At 38.5% G+C, this 24,934-nt stretch overlaps 1 protein-coding gene across 3 annotated transcripts in view; it reads left to right on the top strand.

Moving 5' to 3' along the window:
* Positions 1 to 24,934, top strand: part of PLPP1 (phospholipid phosphatase 1) — a 103,027-nt gene that overhangs the window by 25,842 nt on the left and 52,251 nt on the right. The window contains exons 1-2 of one of the 3 annotated variants that reach the window (XM_064375980.1): positions 12,080 to 12,165; positions 15,442 to 15,596. The exons of 1 other annotated variant lie outside the window; for it this stretch is intronic. In XM_064375980.1, coding sequence (XP_064232050.1) covers positions 15,447 to 15,596 — 150 coding nt within the window. In that variant the 5' untranslated portion in view covers positions 12,080 to 12,165; positions 15,442 to 15,446. Of the gene's footprint in view, positions 1 to 12,079; positions 12,166 to 15,441; positions 15,597 to 24,934 lie in introns of those variants that run through there. One more of the 3 variants, XM_012457307.2, reaches the window with a different exon arrangement.

Below are 24,934 nucleotides of genomic sequence, written 5' to 3'. Positions count from 1 at the left end.
CCCATAGATCCTGAACTAAAAGGGGCCTAAGAGATAATGTCATTCTTCTTTCTCATTTATACATAAGAAAACTGAGACCCTGGAAGTTAGACTCCTTTCCTAAAAGAAAGGTGTATAATGTGGTGAAAATGAAGGCGCACTTTTCAAAAATGTTAATAATAGTAGCTACTTTTTACTTAAACCTCACATTATGCCATGACAGCATGCTAGGTGTTACAGCTTTCTGTACACACATTATACAGAAAGTTACAGCTTTTTTTGTTGTTGTTGTATTTTGTTAAAATTTTGGTTTCCCTGCTTACCAACTATGTAATACTGATTCTCTGTCTTAGTATACACTCAAGTGCTGTGCACTTGGGTGAGTTACTTAGTGTCTCTGAGTTTGATGAAGTTTAATTAGTGCCTTTTTTTTAAGTAATTTGCTGTATTTGTGTCTTCTTTTATATTCTTAAACTAAAGCAGGACTGACCATTTCATTAACCTGTTTAAAAAAAGACATTTGGTTTTGTCGATCAGTCTTTTCCTTTATTTTTTATTTCTTTAATTTCTGTTCTATATTGATTTTAGTTTATTGAGCTTTTAAAAAGAATGGTGTTTTTTGTTTGTTTGCTTGTTTGTTTTTGAGACAGAGTCTCCCTCTGTTACCCATGCTGTCTGAGTGCAGTGGTGCGATCTTGGCTCACTGCAACCTCTGCCTCCCGGGTTCAAGCGATTCTTCTGCCTCAGCCTCCCAAGTAGCTGGGACTACAGGTGCACACCATGCCCAACTAATTTTTATATTTTTAGTAGAGATGGGGTTTCACCATGTTGGCCAGGCTGGTCTCGAACTCCTGACCTCAAGTGATGTGCCTGCCTCGGCCTCCCAAACTGCTGGGATTATAGGCATGAGTCACTGTGCCTGGCTCCGCCTCTTGGGTTCAAGTGATTCTCCTGCCTCAGCTTCCATAGTAGCTGGGAGTATAGGCACACGCCATCACGACTGGCTAATTTTTATATTTTTAGTAGAGATGGGGTTTCGCCATGATGGCCAGGTTTGTCTTGAACTCCTGACTTCAAGTGATCCACCTACCTCAGCCTCCCAAAGTACTGGGTGTGAGCCACCGCACCCAGCCAGTTTCATTAATTTCTAATGTAGGAATTTAAGGGTTTACAATTTTCATGTGTGGTATTTCAGCTGTATCCTTTAAGATTTGACTTATAGTATATTCCTTGTTCACTTTTAACTATTTTGTTATTTACCTTTTGACTTTCTTGACCTATGATGACTCATTGACTTAAGTTTTCAAACATAGATATTTTGGGGAGACTGTATTTTTTTTCTCCATTACAGATTGTTAAGATTGGAGATAATATAGAGGCAAATACCTGGCAAATAGTAGATACTCAATAAATATTTTCACTTTTCCTTAAAGAAATGAACTTCTGCTATTTGTTTATTTTTTTGTGTGTGTATGTAGAGATGGGACTCTCCCTATGTTGTTCAGGCTGGTCTCTAACTCCTGGCCCCAAGTGTTCTTCCTGCCTCGGCCTTCCAAAGTGTTGGGATTACAGGCATGGGCCACTGCGACTGGCCTAACTTCTACTTTTGAAATGAGAATGGGAAATATAAAATTGCCAGTAAGTGTAAATAATACTAAAAATGACTTTAGTTCTGCATTATAGCCAATTGAGATGAAGTATAGGGAATATAAGTGTTTGATAGGAAGAGGATAAAAGTGGGAGGAGGGAAAGGAGAGAAGGAAATTTAGCCCTTCTAAATTCCTTCTCTAGAATTTAGATATGATGGCTTATTCCTGTAATTCTAGCACTTTGGGAGGCTAGTGCATCACTTGAGACCAGGAGTTTGAGAACAGCCTGGGCAACATGGCAAAATCCTGTCTCTACATAAAAGACAAACATTAGCTCAGCATGGTGGTGTGCACCTATAGTTAGAGCTACTCAGAAGGCTATGGTGGGAGGATTACCTGAGCTTCAGAGATTGGGGCTGTGGTGCGCCATGATGGTGCCACTGCACTCAAGCCTGGGTGATAGAGTGAGATACTGTCTCAAAAAAAAAAGAAGGAAAGTTAGGGGAAAAAGTAGAAATACCAAGTTAATTCTAGTATTCTTTGAAGTCATATTCTACTGAATAGTCTGTGGGCTTCAACATACTAGTTATTTTAGATTATATTTCTTACACTTTAGTAATAGAAGTATCCTTAGATGACCTTTTGTGTGTGTGTGTGTGTGTGTGTGTGTGTGTGTGTGTATGTGTATGCAGGTGCATGTTGCCCAGTATGGCAAAAAAATTTTTGTTTTTGAGGGAAGGGTCCATAGTTTCATTAGAGTCTTTTTTTTGGAGATGGAATCTTGCTCTGTCTCCCAGGCTGGAGTGCAGTGGCGTGATCTCAGCTCACCGCAACCTCCATCTGCTGGGTTCAAGCAGTTTCCTGCCTCAGCCTCCCGAGTAGCTGGCACTACAGGAATGTGCTACCATGCCTAGCTAATTTTTGTATTTTTAGTAGAGATAGGGTTTCACTGTGTTAGCCAGGCTGGTCTCAAACTCCTGACCTCAGACAATCCGCCCGCCTTAGCCTCCCAAAATTACAGGCGTGAGCCACCGCGCCCAGCCATTAGAGTCTTAAAGAGGTCCATAATCCCCAAGAAATTAAGAACCACTCTTTACTTCCTCCCTCCCTCCCTTCCTTCCTCCCCTTCTTCCCCTTCTCCCCCTTCCATTTCTTTCTTTTGAGACGGAGTCTTGCCCTGTTGCCCAGGCTGGAGTGCAGTGATTCAACCTCTGCTCACTGCAACCTCTACCTCCCTGGTTCAAGTGATTCTCTTGCTTCAGCCTCCTGAGTAGCTGGGATTACAGGTGCTTGCCACCACGCCAGGCTAATTTTTGTATTTTTTAGTAGAGATGGGTTTCGCCATGTTGGCCAGGTTGGTCTTGAGCTCCTTACCTCAGGTGATCCGCAGCCTCCCAAAGTGCTGAGATAACAGGCATGATCTACTGCGACCGGCCAAGAAACACTACTTCAGACTTCATTAGTTGAGACAAATTGAGAAGCTTAACAGGAAATAATTTTTTTTTTCCTGCTGTAATAGTAATGACTACTTCCCACTTGAATGAGATTTGGTGTTCCTTATAATTCCTCACATTAGAGCCAGATGACCAGGCAATATAGTAAGAACAGGATTTGGCTTTTACTGAAGTGCAACTTAAAACTACCAAATGTGATGTTTTATAAGCATAAATATTGTAATACTTGGTATGAATTACAAAAATGTAAATGCCTTTGATGAGTATAATTTTTATGCAGCTATGCCAAGCATTTTGGCCTCATCTGAGAGTAGGAACCATTCTGGGAGTAAGAGGAAGCAGTTGGTAGCTGCAATGGAGAAAGATACCGTAAAGGGGAGCTTTGGACAGCCAGAAAGCAGGAAGACATTGTTGGGTTAGAGATGAAAGGTTTTACCCCAGGACAAAAGAATACGGAAGACCCAAGGTTGGTGAGAGAAGTAGGAGGGTACTGAGACATACTTGACTGGTAGGAAGGCTTCATTGCCTTAAGCCAGCTCAGGATTCTAAAATTTGAAGGATGCAGCACTGATAGGTTCTTCAGAGGAAGCAGCTAAACATATGCACGCAGGGGAGTTATTTTTCTGAGCATTGGCTCACAATAAAACCTATGTTTACTCAAGTACTTTATAATTATTCCCTCTTATGATTCTGGAATCAAAATTAATTAGTACCTTGTGTTAATATGTTTTGGAAATTTAATGTTCTGTCAGTTTATTTTTAACCCCTTAAATCTGCATTATCCAGTATGAGATCCATTAGCTGCATGTAGCAATTTGAAATTAAATTAATTAAAATGTAATACAATTACAAGTTCAGTCTTTCAGTTACACTAGCCATATATCAAGAGCTCAGTAGCCTCATGTGACTAGTGGCTACTGCATTGGACAGCACATCGTACTGGACTTTTCTTTTATCACTGAAAATTTTATTGGCTAGCACTGCCTTAAATAAAATCATTTCTTTACTTTTTCTCCCATCAGACAAAAGCTGGTTTATATTAATATGTAATTAACTTTGATATTTCAAAATAAAAAACTTAAAGGCTTATTGGAGTAATATTCTTTTGCTCATTCTATTTTTTTTTTTCCAAGACAGAGTCTTGTTCCGTCGCCAGGCGCCAGGCTGGAGTGCAGTGGCGCACTCTCGGCTCACTGCAGGTTCGCCTCCTGGGTTCAAGCAATTATTCTGCCTCAGCTTCCCTAGTAGCTGGGACTACAGGCACGCGCCACCACGCCCAGCTAATTTTTCTATATTTAGCAGAGACGGGGTTTCACCATGTTGACCAGGATGCTCTTAATCTCTTGACCTCGTGATCTGCCGCCTCGGCCTCCCAAAGTGCTGGGGTTATAGGCATGAGCCACCGCGCCCAACTGATTCTTTTGCTCTTTACATAGTTAAAAAGACAGTTCCACTCTTTTATAATGATCTGCCTGAGTGCCATTATTTTATAAGATTTTTCAAGAAGTGGTGACTAAATAAAGCACTATTATGACTTGTATTCATTCCCTTCTGCTGAACTCTTGAGTCGCAAGATTATTTCTCCTCTCTCTATGAGCATGTCTGCAAAGGCCCAAAATGTTATAACAAATTTCTAATTTAAAAAGTTAGCAGCTGGGCATGGTGGCTCACTACTGTAATCTCAGCGCTTTAGGAGGCTGAGGAGGGTGGATCACCTGAGGTCAGGAGTTCGAAACCAGTCTGGCCAACATGGTGAGACACCATCTCTACTAAAAATACAAAACTAGCCGGGTGTGGTGGTACTCGCCTGTCATCCCAGCTACACAGGAGGCTGAGGCAGGAGAATTGCTCGAACCCAGGAGGCAGAGGTTGCAGTGAGCCAAGATCACACCATTGCACTCCAGCCTGGGCAACATAAGTGAAACACTGTCTCAAAAAAAAAAAAAAAAAAAAAATAGCGTTGTTTCATACATTTTTAAGGAAGTCATCATAGATCTCTAAAGTTGCAAGAGAGAGAAAATTCTCAAAGTAATTATTCTGCTATAGGCCCACTTCTCCCAGAACCTATCAATCAGGCATAAAGGCTAAAAGATTAGTTTTTACTGCTTTGTGTTTTAACAGAATAAGAAAATAGACTTTTCCTTTGCTCTGTTTTCAATCTCTTTACTGTAGGTAGGACTTTTTCAGCTGAATTGTATGAATAATTTCAGGAAAAGGATAATACGGATGATTTCAGATAAGTAATAGGCATAACTTCAGGAAACAAAAAATGTATTCATTGTGATAAAGCATTCTAAACACTTCCTAAACATCTTTAGAATCTATCTCTTTTTCTGTTCCCACTATTGTTTCTTTGTTTCAGGCCCTTAACATCTCTCTATACCCTAGTATTTCTTGCCTCTGGCCTTGCCCTCTCTTTTGTCTTCGCACTGTTTTTTTCTTTACACAGCTCTTTTCACAGTCCCTCCATTAGAATACAGATTGGATTGTGTGTCTCTTTGCTACCCACAGAATAAAAATTCAAATGTAATGATTTTGGTCTTTTGTTTTATTATAAAATATTCAAACATGGAAGTGTATAAGTAGAAAATAAGTTTTCTGCCTGATTTAATTTGTATTGGTACCATCTCTGGTATATAACTTCCCACTGTTAAATTTGACCGGCTTAAAAAAAATACCGTCTCTGAAGATAACTGCTTAGAAGTTGGTTATATATTTTTCCAGACTTTCCAATGTTTATTTATATATGAACGTAAATAATTTTAGAGAAATGAAATTATACCATATATAATGTTTTCACATATTGTTTTCCTGGTTTTATGATCTATGCTCATTGATTGTATTTTTTTGTTTTTAATTTTTTAATTTTTCCATATTTTATGGCAGGATATCTGAAAATATATTCTTATATTTATTATATCTGAGATATAAATATATATGTGAAATATAAATATATTCCACCAGATTTTATGGTAGGATATCTGAAATGTAAATATATTCTTTTATGGTAGGATATGAATATATTTATATTTCAGATATATATCCAAGTACTTTAGCATGGTGGTGACTTATAATAGGTGCTCAATCAATGTTTCCATTCTTCTTGGACATACATGAGAAGGGCCATGTAAGATTATTAACTATTTATTTATTTGAGTGAAAATCTAAAGACTCACAGTCTGAGGACTCATAAAGTTGTTCACATCCATGAACAACCATATTATGAATCTTTTAGTTATAAAGCAAACCTTTCTCTTGAGCATGTTTGTGTTTTCTCATTTAGGTTTATAAATTGCTCTGAGACTAGTAGGATTGCTGTTTAAGAGTCTTGTGAGGTAGGCTGCCCGATTATTTTAGGTGCTTCCAGTAAGAGCAAATATTTTTTACTGGCAAATAAGAGACCACATTATAATTTATCCTTTTTACTTAGAGTGCATAGAATATTGTATACTGTAAACTTGTATAGTATGTGAAAACTTTTTACATGGGAATCTTGGAACAAAGTCACAGATGTCTAACTCCTTTGCTAACTCTGAGGATGTAGAGGATGGATATGGACATAGGAAGTTCAACATGTGTATCATGGAGTGGGATATGTAGGTGTGTGATCTGTGTTACAATTTCAATCGGAGGGTTTCTAGTGGTTCTAGAGAAGAGAAAAGGATGGATCTGGAGCTGTTGTTACTTATTTGTAAAGTCCTGTTTTGAAGTGTATTGCTTTTTACTCTTCAGCATCTCCTTTGGAAATCTTACTCTTCTACTGCCCTGTAGGGAATATGTGGACCTCTGTTTTGGGTGGATCAGTAAAGAAGATGCAGTTTGGGCCTCACTTTTTCTCATTGAGCAAAGAGTGAGGGCTGCTGCTGAGAGAAGTGCTTCTACAGTAGCTGTATTTGAAGCTTTGTCTGGCGGTAATGCTGGAGAGTACACAAATTGTCAAGATTCCAGTAGTTTGTGATTTATAAATTTCTTTGAGAGGTTAACATAGGTATATTCAGTTTGTTTATCTTTGTTAGCAATTTGTGTTCCCAATGGAAAACAGCTTGAGAAAGAGTTGCTAGAGTATAGAATTGAAAGTGCTTCCCTAGCATGTTCTTGGACTTCAGATTGTTCAGTTTTTTTTTTTTTTCTCTTCTTGGTTTGTTTGAACTTGAACCTTTTGGTGTGACAAAGCACATACAGCTTTTCAGGATCTAATTTTATGGTTATATTAAGATTATTGTTCATATGCTTCAGAAGCTTTCCTCACTTATTTATTCATTCCTTCTATAAATATTCTTTGAAATGCTTACTGTAGGCAAGATTGTGCAGGGCATGTTATTAGATAGTAATTAGGGAAAGGGAAAAATGGAAATTATATTTTACAGATAGAACAAAGGCTGAAGGGGTGTGTTTATGTGTATGTGTTTTAGATACACACACATCTATATGTACACAAAGACATGATCCACACTTCCGTAGGAACAACTTCCTAAACATCTTTAGAATCTACCTCTTTTTCCTGTTCCCACTGTTATTTCTTTGTTTCAGGCCCTTAACATCTCTTATATACACTAGAATTTCTTGCCTGTGGCCTTGCCCTCTCTTATATCTTCACACTGTTTTTTTCTTTACATGGCTCTTTTCACAGCCTTTTCTAAAGAGCACAGAATAGAATTGTGTCTCGTTGTTACCCACAGAATAAACCCAATATTCTTAATATAGACTCTATAAATAACCCCTTTATTAATCTCTCTTGAGTTACTCACTTTTAGATTTCAGTTCCCACTGAGACCCCAACTGACTTTACCTTCTCTTCCCTCCTGGTTCTGCTTATCTTCCATTGCCCCTGTGAACCTGCTTTCTGTTATTGCCTTCCCTCCCCTCAGTCTCAGGAGGCTGACTTTGCTCTTTGGCTTCTAGTTGGTTTTGGACAATGGATAGCACTGGCAGGAGGAGAGTAGAGTTGATGGTTTACTCTCCTGGCTTCCTCCTGCAAAATCATGTCACATTGGCTCTCCCAGAGGCCATGGCTCCTGTCATGGGGTCTTCTTTGTCCTTTCAAGTCTGTAGCTGATAGCAGCTTCAGGAGGTTGCACTATTTTTTTGACTATGCCCACACCTTTCGTACTTTGTAAATAGTCCTTTTCTTAAACTCTCCTTAAATTATCCAGTTTGAGGGTGCTATCTGTTTCCTGCTGAGATCCTGATGGCTGTGTTGCCCAAACCTAAGTGTCAGTCACGCTTGAAGTTACAGCTGTGTTATTTTCTTGTAGTACTGATTTCCCTCTTTTATTGAAAATTCTCTAGTAGCTGGGCATGGTAGTTTATACGTGTAATCCCAGCAGTTTGGGAGGCCAAGGCCGGAGGATTGCTTGAGTCCAGGAGTTTGAGATCAGCCTGGGAAACAGAGTAAGATTCTGTCCCTTCAAAAAAAAAAAGAATTAGTCAGGAATGGTGGCACATGCCTATAGTCACGGCTGCTTGGGGGGCTTAGGTGAGAGGATCACTTGAGCCCAAGAGTTCGAGGTTACAGTGAGCTGTGATCATGCCACTGGACTCCACCCTGGCTGACAGAGTAAGACCCAGTCTCTTAAAAATTTTTTTCTTTGAGGTCTTTTTCATTCTTCCCCTTTTTTAGTCTTTTTTTCTTTCTTCTTTCCTGGCATTGCAGCTGCCATATTAGGACAATGGAAATGTTTGAATGAATAAGGGGATGGACATCTGAGTTTCCCTGTTATGTAGCATAATATTCACTTAAATGTCTGAAATGAGATTTTTAGAGAAAATTGGGGGAGTGGGTACGGGAATCAGTGTAGTCACTTTAATAACTTTGATTTTTATTTCATTCTTTTCAAAAAGTAAATTTAGCACTTCTTTTTCATTACCTTCTACATATTAGAGATTAACATTGATCTAATTTAGTCTTTCTCTTTGTAAAATGCATTTTAGATTTATTCCATTGGAATATTTTATAATAGCATATATTTGAGGAAGTATATGTGACATATATTTAATAAAATGGGAGAGATTTCAGTTATCACTGAATTGAGGATAATATGGAAACATCTGTTTACATCTATCCAGATATTCATGTGTCTATTTTCCTCAACATATCATAGAAGTAGTGTACTAAGAGCAGACATACATACCTAACAGTTGTGTTTAGCAAGATCAGAATATGTATGTGGCACTGTCATCCATGACCCTGATAGGAAACAGATGGCATATTCTAGCTGGATCATTTGAAGAGGATTAAATGAAGGAACTATTCAAAAATAGGTGGGCAGAGTTTAAAAAATCAATGAGATATTGTAGTATCCTGGGCTAGCAACAGAGAGGATGGGAATATTGCCCCTTAGACCTGAGGGGCAAAGAGAAGGAGTGCTACCCCAAAAAGAGAGCTGTGTGGAGAAGGCTGCCTGACAGCAGCTATAGTTCCAGTTAAAGGATTAATATCCACAGTGATCTTGCAGGAGGGAAGCCAGGGAAATAAATGCTCTGTTCCATGTTCTCTGTGCTCTGACTCCTGCCAGTGCCTTCTCCTTCACTGCTACACCCCTAATACCCAGTAGCTCTGCAGGAGGGGAGGCTTTCCCATACTCCTTTTGTTCTTTGACTTCTGCCGGTGCCATCCCTGCCCCTCCATTGGCCAAACCTAACTGGAGAGAGAGGGTGACACAGCCCATAGATACAGGCTATAAGTCAGCTTTGTGGGGCATAGTGCTGAGTGAAGAAGGGTAGAAAGTGCATATGTAAGAAAGACATATGTAAGAAAATTAAAACACTTTGTTTTCTGGTAATAACATGCATAAATGAACTACTGTGAATCTATTGTAACAGATGAAAGTTCATTGCAAAATTATTACATAATTTTAAAAGTGACCCCTCTTAAGGAAATTTTAATTAAGAGAAAAATATCCTAGAACTACGATAAGGGTCAAAACAGTATCTATGTCCTTTAGATATTAAGGAAACAATATATCTGTCCTAAAAAAAAGTGTTTATTAGGAGAAGAATCTTCCTAGAACACTAACTTTAACATAGAACTCTCATCACTACTCTAAAAAATTAAAATTAAAAATAATCTCGGCTGGATGCGGTGGCTCATGCCTGTAATCCCAGTGCTTTGGGAGGCCAAGGCAGGTGGATCACTTGAGGCCAGGAGTTCAAGACCAGCCTGGCGAATATGGTGAAACCCCATCTTTACTAAAACTACAGAAGTTAGCCAGGTTTGGTGGCATGTGCCTGTGGTCCCAACTGATCAGGAGGCTGAGGTTGGAGAAGCACTTGAACTTGGGAGCCAGAGGTTGCAGTGAGCCAAGATCGTACCTCTGCTCTACTCTAGCCTGGAGACAGAGTGAGACTCTGTCTCAAAACAAACAAACGAACAAACAAACCCAAAAAAACCAATCTCAATAGCAGATAAAGACTAGTCCATTGCTTCTTGGAATAGAGGTATCTGTTTACTCTGGAGGGATGGACATGCCTCTATGTGTGTGTGTAATACGTATTAGCAATAGGGGACATAATTTTGACATATTTAACTTGAAGAAAGGCATGCTTAGACAGTGACAACCCAATATTGAATAATGCTCAATACTGAAGTTACTTTATAAAGATACCATTGTTGTATTAGTAGAGATGGTACAGTATATTCTCAGTAAAGACCTCAGTCTTTAGTCAGTTCTCATGCTCCTTGGTGTCTTAGCATTTGACATACTAGATTTACCATGTACTAGAGACTCTGAGCTTTGGTTTTTGTATCACAGCATTGTCCTACTTCTCTATTGTTCATCCATTCTTTTGTTTAAAAAATGGCCAGACTGTGTTGCTGAACAAGACAGACATAGCCCCTGCCCCTTGGAGCCCGTGAGCATCCTTTCTTCCTCTCCTCCTGTAGCCTCTTTCATGACTTTCCTATGGATATTAGTCCTTAGCTGATTGCTTTGTCTCTTTTAGTCTTTATTTGCCTTCTATGAGAACTGTTTCATTTTCCTAGCTTAAGTTGCAAATTCTAATGCCGACAACTTATACGTCTTTCTGTACTTCTCATCTTTACCCTGAATTTTGTTAGCCATTTAATAAATTTTTGTTCAGATCTAACTGTGTTCCTGTTGCAAAGGATACAAAAATGATAAAGGTAGCCTTTGCCCTCAGAGTTGCTGACACACACATAAAAAACAAGTTAAAGTACAGTGTGATAGACATATGTACATGGTGCCATAGGACATAAGAAGGGAGTGCCTGGCTTGGACTTGAAGGAGAAATGAGAGAGCAACTATCCCCAGTAGAAGGCTGAGCATTTCAAATCCCTATGAAACCTAGTTTTGAAAGCATAGTATATTTTGGCAACAGCAAGTGGTGCAGTGTGATTGGAACCTTTTAAAAGACAGTGGAAGATGAGGCCGAGCATTTAGGGAGATGCTAGGTTGCCCCAAAAGTAATATTCTCAATATTAAACTAATATTCTTCCACCATAAATGAGCTCCCCCCGCAACTTCTCATTTCTGTCAATGGAACTTTCATTCTTTATACGTCCAAACCCTGAAGTGCCAAATTCAGGTCTGCCTCAGTATTTGTGGTCAGTCCTCAAGTTTTGTATCTTTTCTGTATTCAAAACATTCTTCTGTGCATCCTATTCTATTTCCACTGTCTACACACTACTTATCACCTAATTGGTAGTTTACTTCAAAACTGTAAATACATGCCTTTCTTGCTCTTTCACTTTTTGTTTTTTTCCTGGAAGTTAATTTCTAAAATCCCTCATTTTACCGTGTTGCTGGCCCTGAGCAAAAGAGGACAGTGATATTTTATTTCCTACAAGCTTACGTCCTTTCCAAGTGTTTTAAACCCACAATCCTTTTTCTTTCTTTGGAGTTGGGAGTCTTGCTCTGTCACCCATGTTGGAATACAGTGGCATAATCGTGGCTTACTGTAGCTTCGAATTATCAGGCTCAATTGATCCTTCTGCCTCAGCTTCTTAATTATCTGGGACTATAGGTGTGTACCACTATGCCCAGCTAATTTTTTTTTTTTGAGGTGGAGTCTTGCTCTGTTGCCCAGGCTGGAATGCAGCGGCACAATCTTGGCTCACCGCAACCTCTGCCTCCTGGGTTCAAGTGATTCTTCTGCCTCGGCCTCCTGAGTAGCTGGGACTACAGGTGCGTGCCACCATGCCTGGCTAATTTTTTGTATCTTTAATAGAGACAGGGTTTCACTGTGCTAGCCAGGATGGTCTTGATCTCCTGACCTGGTGATCTGCCCGCCTCGGCCTCCCAAAGTGCTGGGATTACAGCCTTGAGCCACCACGCCTGGCCACCCAGCTAATTTTTAAAAATATTTTTTAGAGACAAGGTCTTGCTGTGTTGTCCAGAATGGTCTTGAACTTCTGGCCTTGAACTTCTGGCCTCAAGTGATCCTCCCGCCTTTGCCTCTTGAGTCACTGGGATTACAGGTATTAGTCACCATGCCTGGCTCCCATAATCTTTTAATAAACACAAAAATCCCAAGCACTGTTATTCCCATTAAAAACCACAGAATTGCAGAATTCAGAGATAATCTATAGCAAATAATAGATTCCATTAACTTTCAGTTTTTTCTTCTTCTTTTTTTTTTTTTTTGAGACACAATCTTGCTCTGTTACCCTGGCTGGGGTGCAGTGGTATGACATGGCTTAACTGAAGCCTTTACCTGTTAGGCTCAAGAGTTCCTCCTGCCTCAGCCTTCTGAGTAGCTGGGACTACAGGCACACGCCACCACGCCCAGACAATTAAAAATTTTTTTTTGTAGAGATGAGTCTCAATATATTGTCTAGCCTGGTCTTGAGCTCCTGAACTCCTGAACTCAAGGGGTCCTCCTACCTCAGCCTTTCAGCATGCTGGGATTATAGGTCTGGCCCACCGTACTCAGCCTACTTTGAGTTTTTATCATGAACATGACATGTATTATACTGAGTGACGTTTTTAAAGGACAGGTTCACCTTCTCCCAATCATATTTTCTTTGCTACAATTCTAACCTGTTAACCTAGACAGATCACTTGTCTCCATGGGAAGTCGTATATTCCCTGACTCTAGAAAGAGATAGCTTGTGTTGGAATCCTGGTTCCACCACTTTCTAGTTTGAGCAATGTTCCTCATTTCTCTAAGCTTTAACAACATTGTATGAAAAAAGCGAGCAGTGATAATAAGTACCTCACAGAGCTGAGGTAAGGACTGAGTTAATCTATGTAGCCTAGCTCCCAGCATGTGCAAGCATGCAATACATGTTGGCTACAAAATGTATGTACCTTGAAAACATCTTGCTCATTTCCTTTGTGCTCTTGTTGATGCTTCCCTGCCTCCCTCTGCCGCACTAAATGGTTTCACTGTGCTCCTCCCTATTGCCTGTGTTTTACTTGTCATTTCAAGTTCAATTCAGTTGCCTCTTCTTTAATAGTCTTTTCTAACTCCTTCAGTTTGTGTTGACCTCTGAATTCCTATAGGTACTTCTATGCCATTTTAGTAATTATATTTCTATTTTTATGGCATATTTCTGCCTTTTATGGTATTCCTTCTTAACTTTACATGCAATAAAAGAGTTGTGGAATTACCATCTCAGTCAGGATACAGAACAGTTTCATCATTTCCCCCAAAAAATCTACCTTGGGATTTCTTTTTAAACAATTTACTGGGTATACATTCTTTTTCTACATATACAGTTTAGGTTCTTGAATTTTAGTATTTGTTTTATACTAATTTGTCTTCCCTAAGTATGGCTTAGTATTGCAGATATAGTGAGTGAGTAGATTCTTGAATGTTTGAATTGTATAAAACAAAGCCTAAAAACATGGTAAATTTGAACAGCTTAAGAAGCCACTAATTTAAATGATTTAACTTTGGTCTTTCAGGGTCATTTTATTTAGGTGCAGAATTTCAACTGAAAATTATTTCTGTATAACTTGTTAAAAGTGGTTTTAGAGCCTTGCCAGGGCTAATAAAACCCAGTGTTTGTCTTTAGAAAACAAAAAGCTTTCTATTTTTATTACTGAATATATACTTACAGTTTCTATAGTTTTCTTTCTTTCTTCTTCTTCTTTTTTTTTTCCTGAGATGGAGTCTTGATCTGTCACCCAGGCTGGAGTGCAGTGGTGCAGTCTCAACTCACTGCAATGTCTGCTTCCCAAGTTCAAATGATTCTCCTGCTTCAGCCTCCCTAGTAGTTGGGACTACAGGAGTGCACCACCACGCCTGGCTAATTTTTGTATATTTAGTAGAGATGGGGTTTCACCATATTGGCCAGGCTGGTCTTGAACTCCTGACGTCAGGTGATCTGACTGCCTTGGCCTCCCAAAGTGCTGGGATTACAGGCATGAGCCACTGTGCCTGGTTGGTTTCTATTGTTTTCTAACCCTATTAGTTTAAATTCTAATGTAGAAAAAAATTTAAAAATTCCAGTGTGAAGCAAATTTTATGTGTTTCTTCTCCTGGATTACATTTGGCTGTTATGATATTAATTGCTGAATTTATTTATGGAATTTTGCCTTTTTTCTTAAGCACAGTTGAATATTAAGCAATTCAGTTAAAAATGAATTGGGGCCGGGCGCGGTGGCTCACGCCTGTAATCCCAGCACTTTGGGAGGCCGAGGCGGGTGGATCACGAGGTCAAGAGATCGAGACCATCCTGGTCAACACGGTGAAACCCCGTCTCTACTAAAAATACAAAAAATTAGCTGGGCACGGTGGCGCGTGCCTGTAATCCCAGCTACTCAGGAGGCTGAGGCAGGAGAATTGCCTGAACCCAGGAGGCGGAGGTTACAGTGAGCCGAGATCGCGCCATTGCACTCCAGCCTGGGTAAGAAGAGCGAAACTCCATCTCAAAAAAAAAAAAAAATGAATTGTGCCGAGTGCGGTGGCTTATGCCTGTAATCCTAGCACTTTGGGAGGCCGAGGTCACAAGGTCAGGAGATCAAGACCATTCTGGCTAACGTGGTGAAACGCCGTCACTAATTAAAAAACAAAAACAAAAAGTTAGCTGGGTGTGATGGCACGTGCCTGTAGTCCCAGCTACTTGGGAGGCTGAGGCAGGAGAATTGCTTGAACCCGGGAGGCAGAGGTTGTAGTGAGCTGGGATTGTGCCACTGTACTCCAGCTTTGGCCACAGAGCAAGACTCTGTCTCAAAAAAAAAAAAAAAAAGAATGTGGAAGTCTGTTTTATTGATTGTTTTTAAATCGGAGGTCAGTACAAGTAAGAGTATTTATACTTGGAAAAAGATGGGGCTGATATGGACAAGCAAATGATGCTGCATGATTTCCTTAATCTTTGCTCTTGGATATAATGGAGATCCATCTCCAGAGAGGGCAAAATATGGTTAGCATTTGCATCCCATTCAGTAGACTTTACTTCATAATGAAGTGAATTGAATTTAATCATATATGTCTTTTTTTCCCTTCCCCAACAGCTTCCATGCCTATGGCTGTTCTAAAATTGGGCCAAATATATCCATTTCAGAGAGGCTTTTTCTGTAAAGACAACAGCATCAACTATCCGTACCATGACAGTACCGTCACATCCACTGTCCTCATCCTAGTGGGGGTTGGCTTGCCCATTTCCTCTGTAAGTAAATAAATAAGTAGGTAGTGATGGGTTTGTTGTGCTGGAGGTTGGATGAAGTGATGGAGTTGGGATGGGGGTAAATCCATAGTACTGTCTTCACCAATGTTGATATAGTGAATGATGCTTGAGGAATATACCCACTGTTTTAGTCCAGGAGCAGTGTTTCTCCAGTTAAAAGTGGATATTGCCCAGGACAACTTGATGCCATACTGAAGAATTATAGAATGATTGTTTTTGAATAGGGAGTCTTTTTCAGTCATTTGGACCAACTCATCTCAGTAAACAACTGAAGAAACTTAGGCCCAGACACTTGTTAAAGCCCAGTAAGCTATTGTATGGCAGAGCCGAAACTAAGATTATGCTTGCTTTATCATGCTATTAAGTGGAAATTGAGGCCATGGAAAAGGAAAACGTTTGCATATTAAATTTGAGAAAACAAACTCAGCAGAAAGACCACAAATATATATGCAAAATAAAATTATCGGAATACATTAAAATATGTCACCATTGGCTGGGCGCGGTGGCTTGTGCCTATAACCCCAGCACTTAGGGAGGCCAAGGCAGGAGAATTGTTTGAGCCTGGGTGGTGGAGGTTGTGGTGAACGAAGTTCACGCCATTGCACTCCAGCCTGGGCAACAAAACTCTGTCTCGGAAAAAAAAAAAACCCAATAAAACAAAATCACTATTTCTTACTGTGTACTGTACTTCAGATAGTTTATCAGTTTGTAGGATACTATTGGGTTTCACTGTTTTAAGTAAAAACTTTCATTCTAGATTAAGATTCACAAACTAGGTTAAGATTGCCACTTGGGATATTGTGCCTACTTTTTTGGATGGCTTGGCTCTCATTCCTAAATCTTGCCATTGTCATTTTATGTGACTTGGAAATAAAAGGGAAGGAGGAGGGTGAAGATTTTCCTCTTTGAGTGTCTTGGCAGTGCAGCGTATCACACCTTACTTCTCCTCTGGCCACCTGTCTTTTGTCACATGGCTTTCTTAGATATATGACTGACAAAACTGTAGTCTTAGTAAACTCAGCAGCCTTGTTCTGCAGTAGGAGTGGCTGGCTTTTCTCTCTCTATTTTGCCCCCAAATTGGCTAATAATAATAACCTAGTTGTTTGTTTTTCCAGTTTATATATCTGAGTTCATTCTTTTTGCCTGGTAGATTTTTTTCTAATGGTCTTCAGCTCAGTATTTTGAAGGTGAAGGGATCCAGGATTTTTATTATGTTCTAAGATATTTAAGTATTAATATATTCTTACAATTCTAATTTGATTATAGCTACTTTTATGGGAGTAAAAGGATAGAAAAATCTAGCATTTAATTTAAGGAGATACTTCTTTTTCTAAGAAATAAGTCCTATCATAACTGGTAACTTAAATTTCAGCCATTCAGCTAATGAGAAATAGTATGCAGGGAAGTACTGCCACTTAGATGACAATAGATGGTGTTACTGTGCTTAAATGAAGTACTAAGTAGTTGTGGTAACCATGATTTTGAGCAACTATTGCCAGATAGTTTTTTTTTAACTGCCCCTGTAGTTGAGGAGATAGTTGCTTGAGAGTGAATAAATTATTTTAATTGTAAAAATAACACATAATTTTTTTTTTGAGAGAGAGTTTTACTCTTGTAGCCCAGGCTAAAATACAATGGTGCAATCTTGGCTCACTGCAACCTCTACCTCCTGGGTTCAAGTGATTCTCTTGCCTCAGCCTCCCAAGTAGCTGGGACTACAGGTGTGCGCTGCCACACCCAGCTAATTTTTGTGTAGAGACGGGGTTTTGCCATATTGGCCAGGCTGGTCTTGAACTCCTGACCTTAAGGAATCCACCCGCCTCAGCTTGGGTTCGAGCGATTCTCCCACCTCAGCCTCAAGTAACTGGAATTACAGGTGCCTGTTGCCACACCCAGCTAATTTTTGTATTTTTAGTGGCGATGGGGTTTTGCTCTGTTGGCCACCTGGCAACATGCACTTGGCCCATAATCTTTTTATTAATTAAAAAATATTATTATAAAGTAGAAAGGGAAAATGAACAACCCTTAGTTCTACTTACTGAAGACAACTACTGGTAGCATTTTGATGTTTCCTTTAGTTTGACAGTTTTTTTGTTTGTTTGTTTGTTTGTTTTTTAGATGAAATCTTGCTCTATTGCCCAGGCTGGAGTGCAGTGGCACAATCTCGACTCACTGCAACCTCCATCTCCCAGGTTCAATCAATTCTCCTGCCTCGACCTCCCAAGTAGTTGGGACTACAGGCATGTACCATCATGCCTGGCTAATTTCTGTATTTTTAGTAGAGACTGAGCTTCACCATGTTGACCAGGCTGATCTCACACTCCTGACCTCAGGTGATCCACCTGCCTCGGCCTCCCAAAGTTCTGGGATTATAGGCGTGAACCACCACGCCCAACCTAGTTTGACAGTTTTTATATCATTATGAGTACACTACAGGTTGAGTTTTCTGCCTTGTTTTTTTTTACTTATCTTTATAACAAATATTTTTGAGTTATAGTATTATAATATCAAGCAGCTTAAATAAAGAGCAGTAGGGCTAATTTTTTTTTTAAGGAGTGGAAAAAGACTTGCTATGAATCCTTGAGTTCTTGGGTATTAATTCCTGTGAGTTTGCTATTAGAATCGACCTGGAAAAATATTTTAATGCCAATTATTTATTTATTTGGGTTTTTTTGAGACAGAGTCTTGCGCTGTTGCCCAGGCTGAAGTGCAGTGGCATGATCTTGGCTCACTGCAACTGCAACCTCTACCTCCTGGGTTCAAGCGATTCTCTTGCCTCAGCCTCTAGAGTAGCTGGGACTATAGGCACACACCACCACGCTCGGCTAATTTTTTGTATTCTTTTGTTTTTGTTTTTTGAGACAGAGTCTTGCTCTGTCACCAGGTTGGAGTGCAGTGGTGCGATCTTGGCTCACTGCAACCTCTACCTCTCGGGTTCAAGCGATTCTCCTGCCTCAGCCTCCCGAGTAGCTAGGACTACAGGTTTGTGCCACCACACCCGGCTATTTTTTGTATTTTTAGTAGAGACAGAATTTCACCATGTTGGCCAGGATGGTATCGATCTCCTGACCTCATGATTCACCTGCCTCTGCCTCCCAAAGTTCTGGGATACAGGCATGAGCCACTGTGCCTGGCCAGTTTTTTGTATTTTTATTGGAGATGGGGTTTCACCATGTTGGTTAGGCTGATATTGAACTCCTGACCTCAGGTGATCCGCCCAACTCGCCTCCCTGGGATTACAGGCATGAGCCACCACGCCCAGCCTGATGCCAATTTATTTTTAATTAAAGAAGTAGTATTTGGCCAGTTTCTGGGCCTTAAATGTGCTTGAATGTGCAAGGAGGGATTCTTGCAAATTCTTAGGGTAGATTTGTTTTAATAGTTTGGTATAACATCTGTTGTTTTACATAGAAAATAATTTCTATAAAGTGAATTATTTATGCTTAGTGTAACTAATATACATATGCTTTATAATTTGATTAGATTATTTGGGGTGATAGAAAATCTATATTTTAAAGTGGTGATTTATTTTTACAATGCAAGGTTCATAATCTTTTTAAAAAATATATTCTTGACTGTTTCTTCTTTAGCTATCCAAAAAGGTACCACATTCAGAAAACTATAGATTTCTGCATTATTTGGCTTAACCTTTTGTTTTTGTTTTTGGGTTTTAATGATTTATATTAGATTTCACACCAGACTTTTTTCCCATCATTTTTGGCTTTGTGTAGGTCTACCTTCCCCCTTGGTAATTCATTATACATGTACTTGTATAAATTCTTATATTTCTAGGAAAAGGTAAGATTTTTTGTACGCAAACTTTCAGTGTAATGATAGTGACAATAAAGTTAGTGTTAAATCTCAAATCCATATGTGGCAATGAATAAGTATACTTTGTATAGATTTAAAAATGTATAGTTTTGGGATAGAAAACTTATGTGTGTTTAATAGGCTATTTTAAATTGACTTGAGTATTGACTGTAAGTAGCTGCTTTTCTTAAGTCATTATTACTCTATGGCATAACCTTTTAGCAAAAATATTTAGCCTAAAATAACAGTATAGGCAGTACTTGTGACCAACTTATAAAACTCTTTCTAAAGAGTGATTGTATTATTCATGGTGACCTAAACTCGGAATGTACATAGATGTTTGTGAAAAAGTCTTAATCACTTTATATATTTTATTTTATTTTATTTTTTAGATGGAGTCTCGCTCTGTTACCCAGGCTGGAGTGTGGTGGTGTGATCTCGGCTCACTGGAACCTCCGCCTCCTGGGTGCAAGTGATTCTTCTGCCTCAGCCTCCCAAAGAGCTGAGACTACAGGTGTACACCACCACACCCAGCTAATTTTTTGTATTTTTCAGTAGAGACGCGGTTTCACCGTGTTGGCCAGGCCGGTCTTGAGCTCCTGACCTCAAGCAATCCACCCACCTCAGCCTCCCAAAGTACTGGGATTACAGGTGTGAACCACCGCACCCAACCTCTTGATATATTTTTTAATTAGTGGAAAAACAGATGACTACCTCAAAGAAAAATGGGGAAAGGGCATAAATAGAAAGCTGTCGATAGGAGAAAATTGCCAAGAAATATAAAGAAATGCTTTATTTAATATTAAACATTTCTTAAGACTGTTAAGTCTTGGGAAATCGAAGTTCATATTAAAGCAACACTGAGAACACAGTTTGGCCTGTCAACATTAGCAAAGGTGAGAATTTCCAAGCTTATCAAGCATAGAAAACAGGTGTTCTCATACACAAATCTGGCAGGGATAAAAATTGGCATTAAAAAGAGTATATTGTTTGACCTATAAATTATACTGGAAGCAATTTATCGTAGAAATGTAAGTTTCATGTAGAGAATTAGTCACAAGACTGTTGATTACAGCACTTTTTATAGCAGAAAATTGGAAATAAATAAGTTCAGCTGTATGGGACTGTTTTATGATTTATTCTAGTGATGAAATATTATAGTCATTTCATAATTTTTCATGATATTTATTGACATGGAAAGATTTTTGTAATATATTGAGAGTAGAGGGAGAATAATAGTAATGGTTCTCTCTGAATAGTGGGATTATTAGTATATGAGATATTTTCATTTTGTCTTCTATATTTTCTGTTTTTTAGCCTCCCTTGAACATTGTTTATCAAATAAGGAAGGCTATTTTTATTTTTTAAAAACCCATTAGAAATTTTTCTATTTTCATTTTTATATACTTGAAGTTTAAATGCCTGAACTATATACGCATTTTTACATAGTATTTTGGAAACTTAACCGTTATGTTATGTTTGTGGGTTTAGTTTTGTCTGTTTCTGAGAAAGTACTAAAAGAAAAAAAAGATCAAAATAACTGTATTTTGAGAATTCACAATAAATCAAACTTAATTCCTTGTCCTGTGGCTCAGCAGACTGTGTAGGTGACTAGGCTTTTTAGAAGTGATTGGTTGTCTCTGAACCTGAGCGGATCTACACATACACATGTATATATATAAAATACATATATATATATATTTCTCCCTTTGGAGATAGCTTAAATATGGGGGAAATGCCTATCAGAATTGTGAAAATATAGTACTGTGGAGATGAGTTTCTTAGATTGAAAAAAAGTTTTATTTTCTTGTTTACTTATTCTCATGTGTAGCTGCATTTCCTATGTTATTCTCATGTGTGGCTGCATTTCCTATCTACAGCATTGTGGAAAGTACTGATTCTCAGATCTTATGAGCAATTTTATTAACAACATAATAATAGCTTCATTATTTGACAGTCTGGCCTATACGTCTGGGTTCTTCAGGCTTCTAACCTCCATTCACATTCTTCTCTTCTTGTTCAGACATTAAGAGAAGAATATATTTCCTGAAATATTTCACAAGTGGACACAATTCTTTTATTCTGTAAGTCTTTTGTTCTGCTGATGGGGTCTTTTCTTTTTCCAAACTATTGAGGTGGTACCTGATCTCACAGTAAATCCTAAGGCTCCTGCAATCTGTGTGTCAGGATTTTTCAGACTGTTGCCTGCTGCTGTTATCCCTGAGGCAATGTATCCCTTAGTGATTTGCTACTGTGGTCTCTGAAGTTGCATGCCACTCTCTCCTGGGCATCTGCTATATTTTAGATTAGTACAATGGAATACTGTTCAGCAACAAAAAGGAACAACATATCCATGGTGCTATGTAGGTGAACTTTAAAACATTATTTTATGAAGGCAATTTTATAATTTTCCCTAATATTAGAAGAGTTTCCTTCACATGTAAAAGAGTTTTTAACCAGTTTCTCAGTTTTGCTGGATACCCCACCACCAATATTCCTAAAAGAGTTTGTTAGTATTGGTATTATGGTTCCAAGATCCTGAGCATTTGCGCAAGAGGAAGTTAAAGAAGATGTGGTGTGACCATATTCATATGTTGTCCTTTCCTGTCTCTAGTAAAGGATGCGAAGTGTTCTTGTGGTATTTGGTTTGTGGAAGCAATAAATTACTGTGTCACATGCTCTCTCTTGAACCATTATAAATATTCCCTGGTAAAATATAGAAAGTTGTGTTTATTTATGGCTGAGTATGAGCTTAACTATGCAGAGAGTCTGAGTCATGGGCTAACTGACTAGTGAATGTATCAAAAAGTGGAATGTGGGAATGTAAAAAGAGGGTGTACCACTTTGGAAAACAGTTTGGCAGTTTCTTAAAAAGTTAAGCATCAACTTACCATATGACCTAGCAATCCCACTTGTAGGTATCTACCCATTAGAAATGAAAACATATTTTCAAAAATACTTGCCTATGAATGTTCATAGTATTAGTTACAATAGCACAAAACTGTAAACAATCTAAGTGTCCATTAACTGGTGACTGGATAAACTGAATGTGGTATATACATACAAGTGATTACTATTAATTAGTAAAAAAGGAACAAAATGCATGTTGTAACACAGATGAACCTCAAAAACATACTGAGTGATAAAAGCCACATACAAAATACTACATATTGTCTAATTCCATTTATTTGAAATGTCTAGAAAAGGCAAATTTATGTAGAGACAGAAAGCAGATGAGTGGTTGCCTGGGTTTGTTAGTGGGAGCAGTGATTGAATGCAAATAGGCTCAAGGGAATTTAGGGGGAATTAAAATGTTCTAAAACTAGATTGTGGTGATGTTGCATAGCTATATAAATTTACCAAAACCATTGAATTACATATATATACTTAGACTGGGTGAATTTTATGGTATGTAAATTATAGCTCAATAAAAAAAGAGGGAGAGTAAAAATGAATTCTGACAGCTCAAGTAATAAGAGAAACAGTGTTTGACATGTGTAGTCATTTGAGAAATGATGAAAGGGATTTAGAGATGTAATCTTTCAGGTAAAAGGAAAAGGATTTTTGACTTGAACCGATAAATGAAGAAAGGGGACTCTTTTACTTTTGCCTTGAAATCTTCAGGAAATGTCAAAGATAATATCAAGTATCTATTTAAATGTTTGCATTTATCTACACTTTTGTACCCTGTGTCTGGTGATGTAAGTTGGTGGTGTGCACTAACCCTTTTGGGATAGTTTATCAAGGAACTTAATGTTTATATCTTTTAATTCCACATAAAAATATATATTAAGGAAATAATTAGAAATACAAACAAGAATTTGTATTAGGAAATGTTTACTATAGCATCATATAGGGTAATCAAAAAATTAAAAATAACCTAGATGTTGTCAAAGTAGGGGGAATGGTTAAATTATAATTGTTTTTGCTCAGTCTCTCATGGTTTCAAGGAGTAGAAATTCTTTCTAACTGGATTAAGTAAAACTGGGCTTTGTTGAAAAGGATACAAGGCACTCTAGTAACCCCAAACAGCAAGATCACTGAGGCCTTCTGGGAGTGGAGAACCAGAGCTACCTTCCCATTTTGCCCTTTCAGGGGCCAGTCTAGTCACCACTTCCTCCTCTGTAGACCTACTTTGTTCTCAGCTTCTCCTTCAGCCAGTTTTCCCTGTACATGTCCCAATGCTGCGTGCCACCTTGAACTTACTCAGTTTTTGTTAAAATCTCCATATTTCCAGAACAGGAATCTGAAAGAGCTGATCTTTTTGAGCCTTAAGTGGGTCAGTGAACAACCCTTGGTTTGGTCTTTCTCTTTATCCCCTTTCAGGGGTCTGTATTTAGGTTTAGATAGATTGTGAAGATGAAATGGCATTGGGTAATGGCATTGATTTAATAGGTCTCATGGGCTTATATGAGATATGGCAAATATTGGCTATTAGTTATTATCAATTTTAAAATGTTTCTAAGGTCTTTGATGATAGCAGCCTCCTCTCTTGAATAGTGCTCATTTGTGGTAGATTCATGCATATTTCTAAGACCTGTGATGATGGTAGCCTCTTCTCAGAATAGTGCACATTTGTGGTAGATTCATGCATATTTTCTTATATTTCCTTACTAAAACCTGCAGTCTGGTGTTACCCTTTCTTATTAAAACCTCTTTTACTGTCAATTGAAAACCCATTGGTTGCCATACTGGGCACTGTGGACCAATCTCCACCTCCTGAATGTCCTCTCTTTCTGATGTGGCCACGGTGATGTCACTTTCTCCTGACCTGCCCTCAGCCTACCCAAATCTACCTTAGTGGATCTTCTTCCTCTGCTCATGTTCTTCCTTTGCTGTTGCTGTGTGCTTCACCTTGCACTTCTTTTCTCTTTATATACATCCTGTACGGTGTTTTGTACCTCTGTGGTCCTATATTTCCAAATCTCTGTCTTTGTCCTAGACCCCTTCTGCTGAGATGCAGACTCTCATAACTGCTGGCTTATCAAATATTACCACTCAGAGGCATCACCAACTCTTCTTTTGAGCACTCAGAGTTCTTTGTACCTCAATTTATTCTGTCTATAATTATGTACTGTGCCTTATTCAATTTGTATTCATAGTAGCACCTAGCAGAATTCCTTGCACAGTAGATTTACTTAGTATTTGCCCACATGAATATTTTAATTTTTAAAAATGGGGTGTTATCCTTTGTATATGGTTTTATTTTGTTCTCTGAGTATCCTGAAAAATACCCACAAACTTTTTTTCTAAATCTAAGAATAATTTCTAACATGGTTTTGTGGTCAGAGGAAAAAAAAAACCCTTAATATTAATGAACATACATGTTAATAGCATTTCTAATAAATTTGGGCCTCTATATTTGGGCCTGTTTTCTCTGAGAATAAGGACACACAGCCTAGTGAGTTTTGGACACTAATTCTATTATATGTGAATTTAATTTCTATACTAAATATACTATTCCAAAAGAAAGAAATACTTATTGAAAAATGCAACCAATTCAGAAATAT

The sequence above is a fragment of the Aotus nancymaae genome, unplaced genomic scaffold, assembly GCF_030222135.1.
Source record: "Aotus nancymaae isolate 86718 unplaced genomic scaffold, 86718_ANA_hifiasm-v0.15.2.pri h1tg000014l, whole genome shotgun sequence".
NCBI classification, from domain to species: domain Eukaryota; kingdom Metazoa; phylum Chordata; class Mammalia; order Primates; family Aotidae; genus Aotus; species Aotus nancymaae.
The sequence above is the reverse complement of the archived record's forward strand: the minus strand, read 5'-3'. Positions and strand labels throughout refer to the sequence as shown.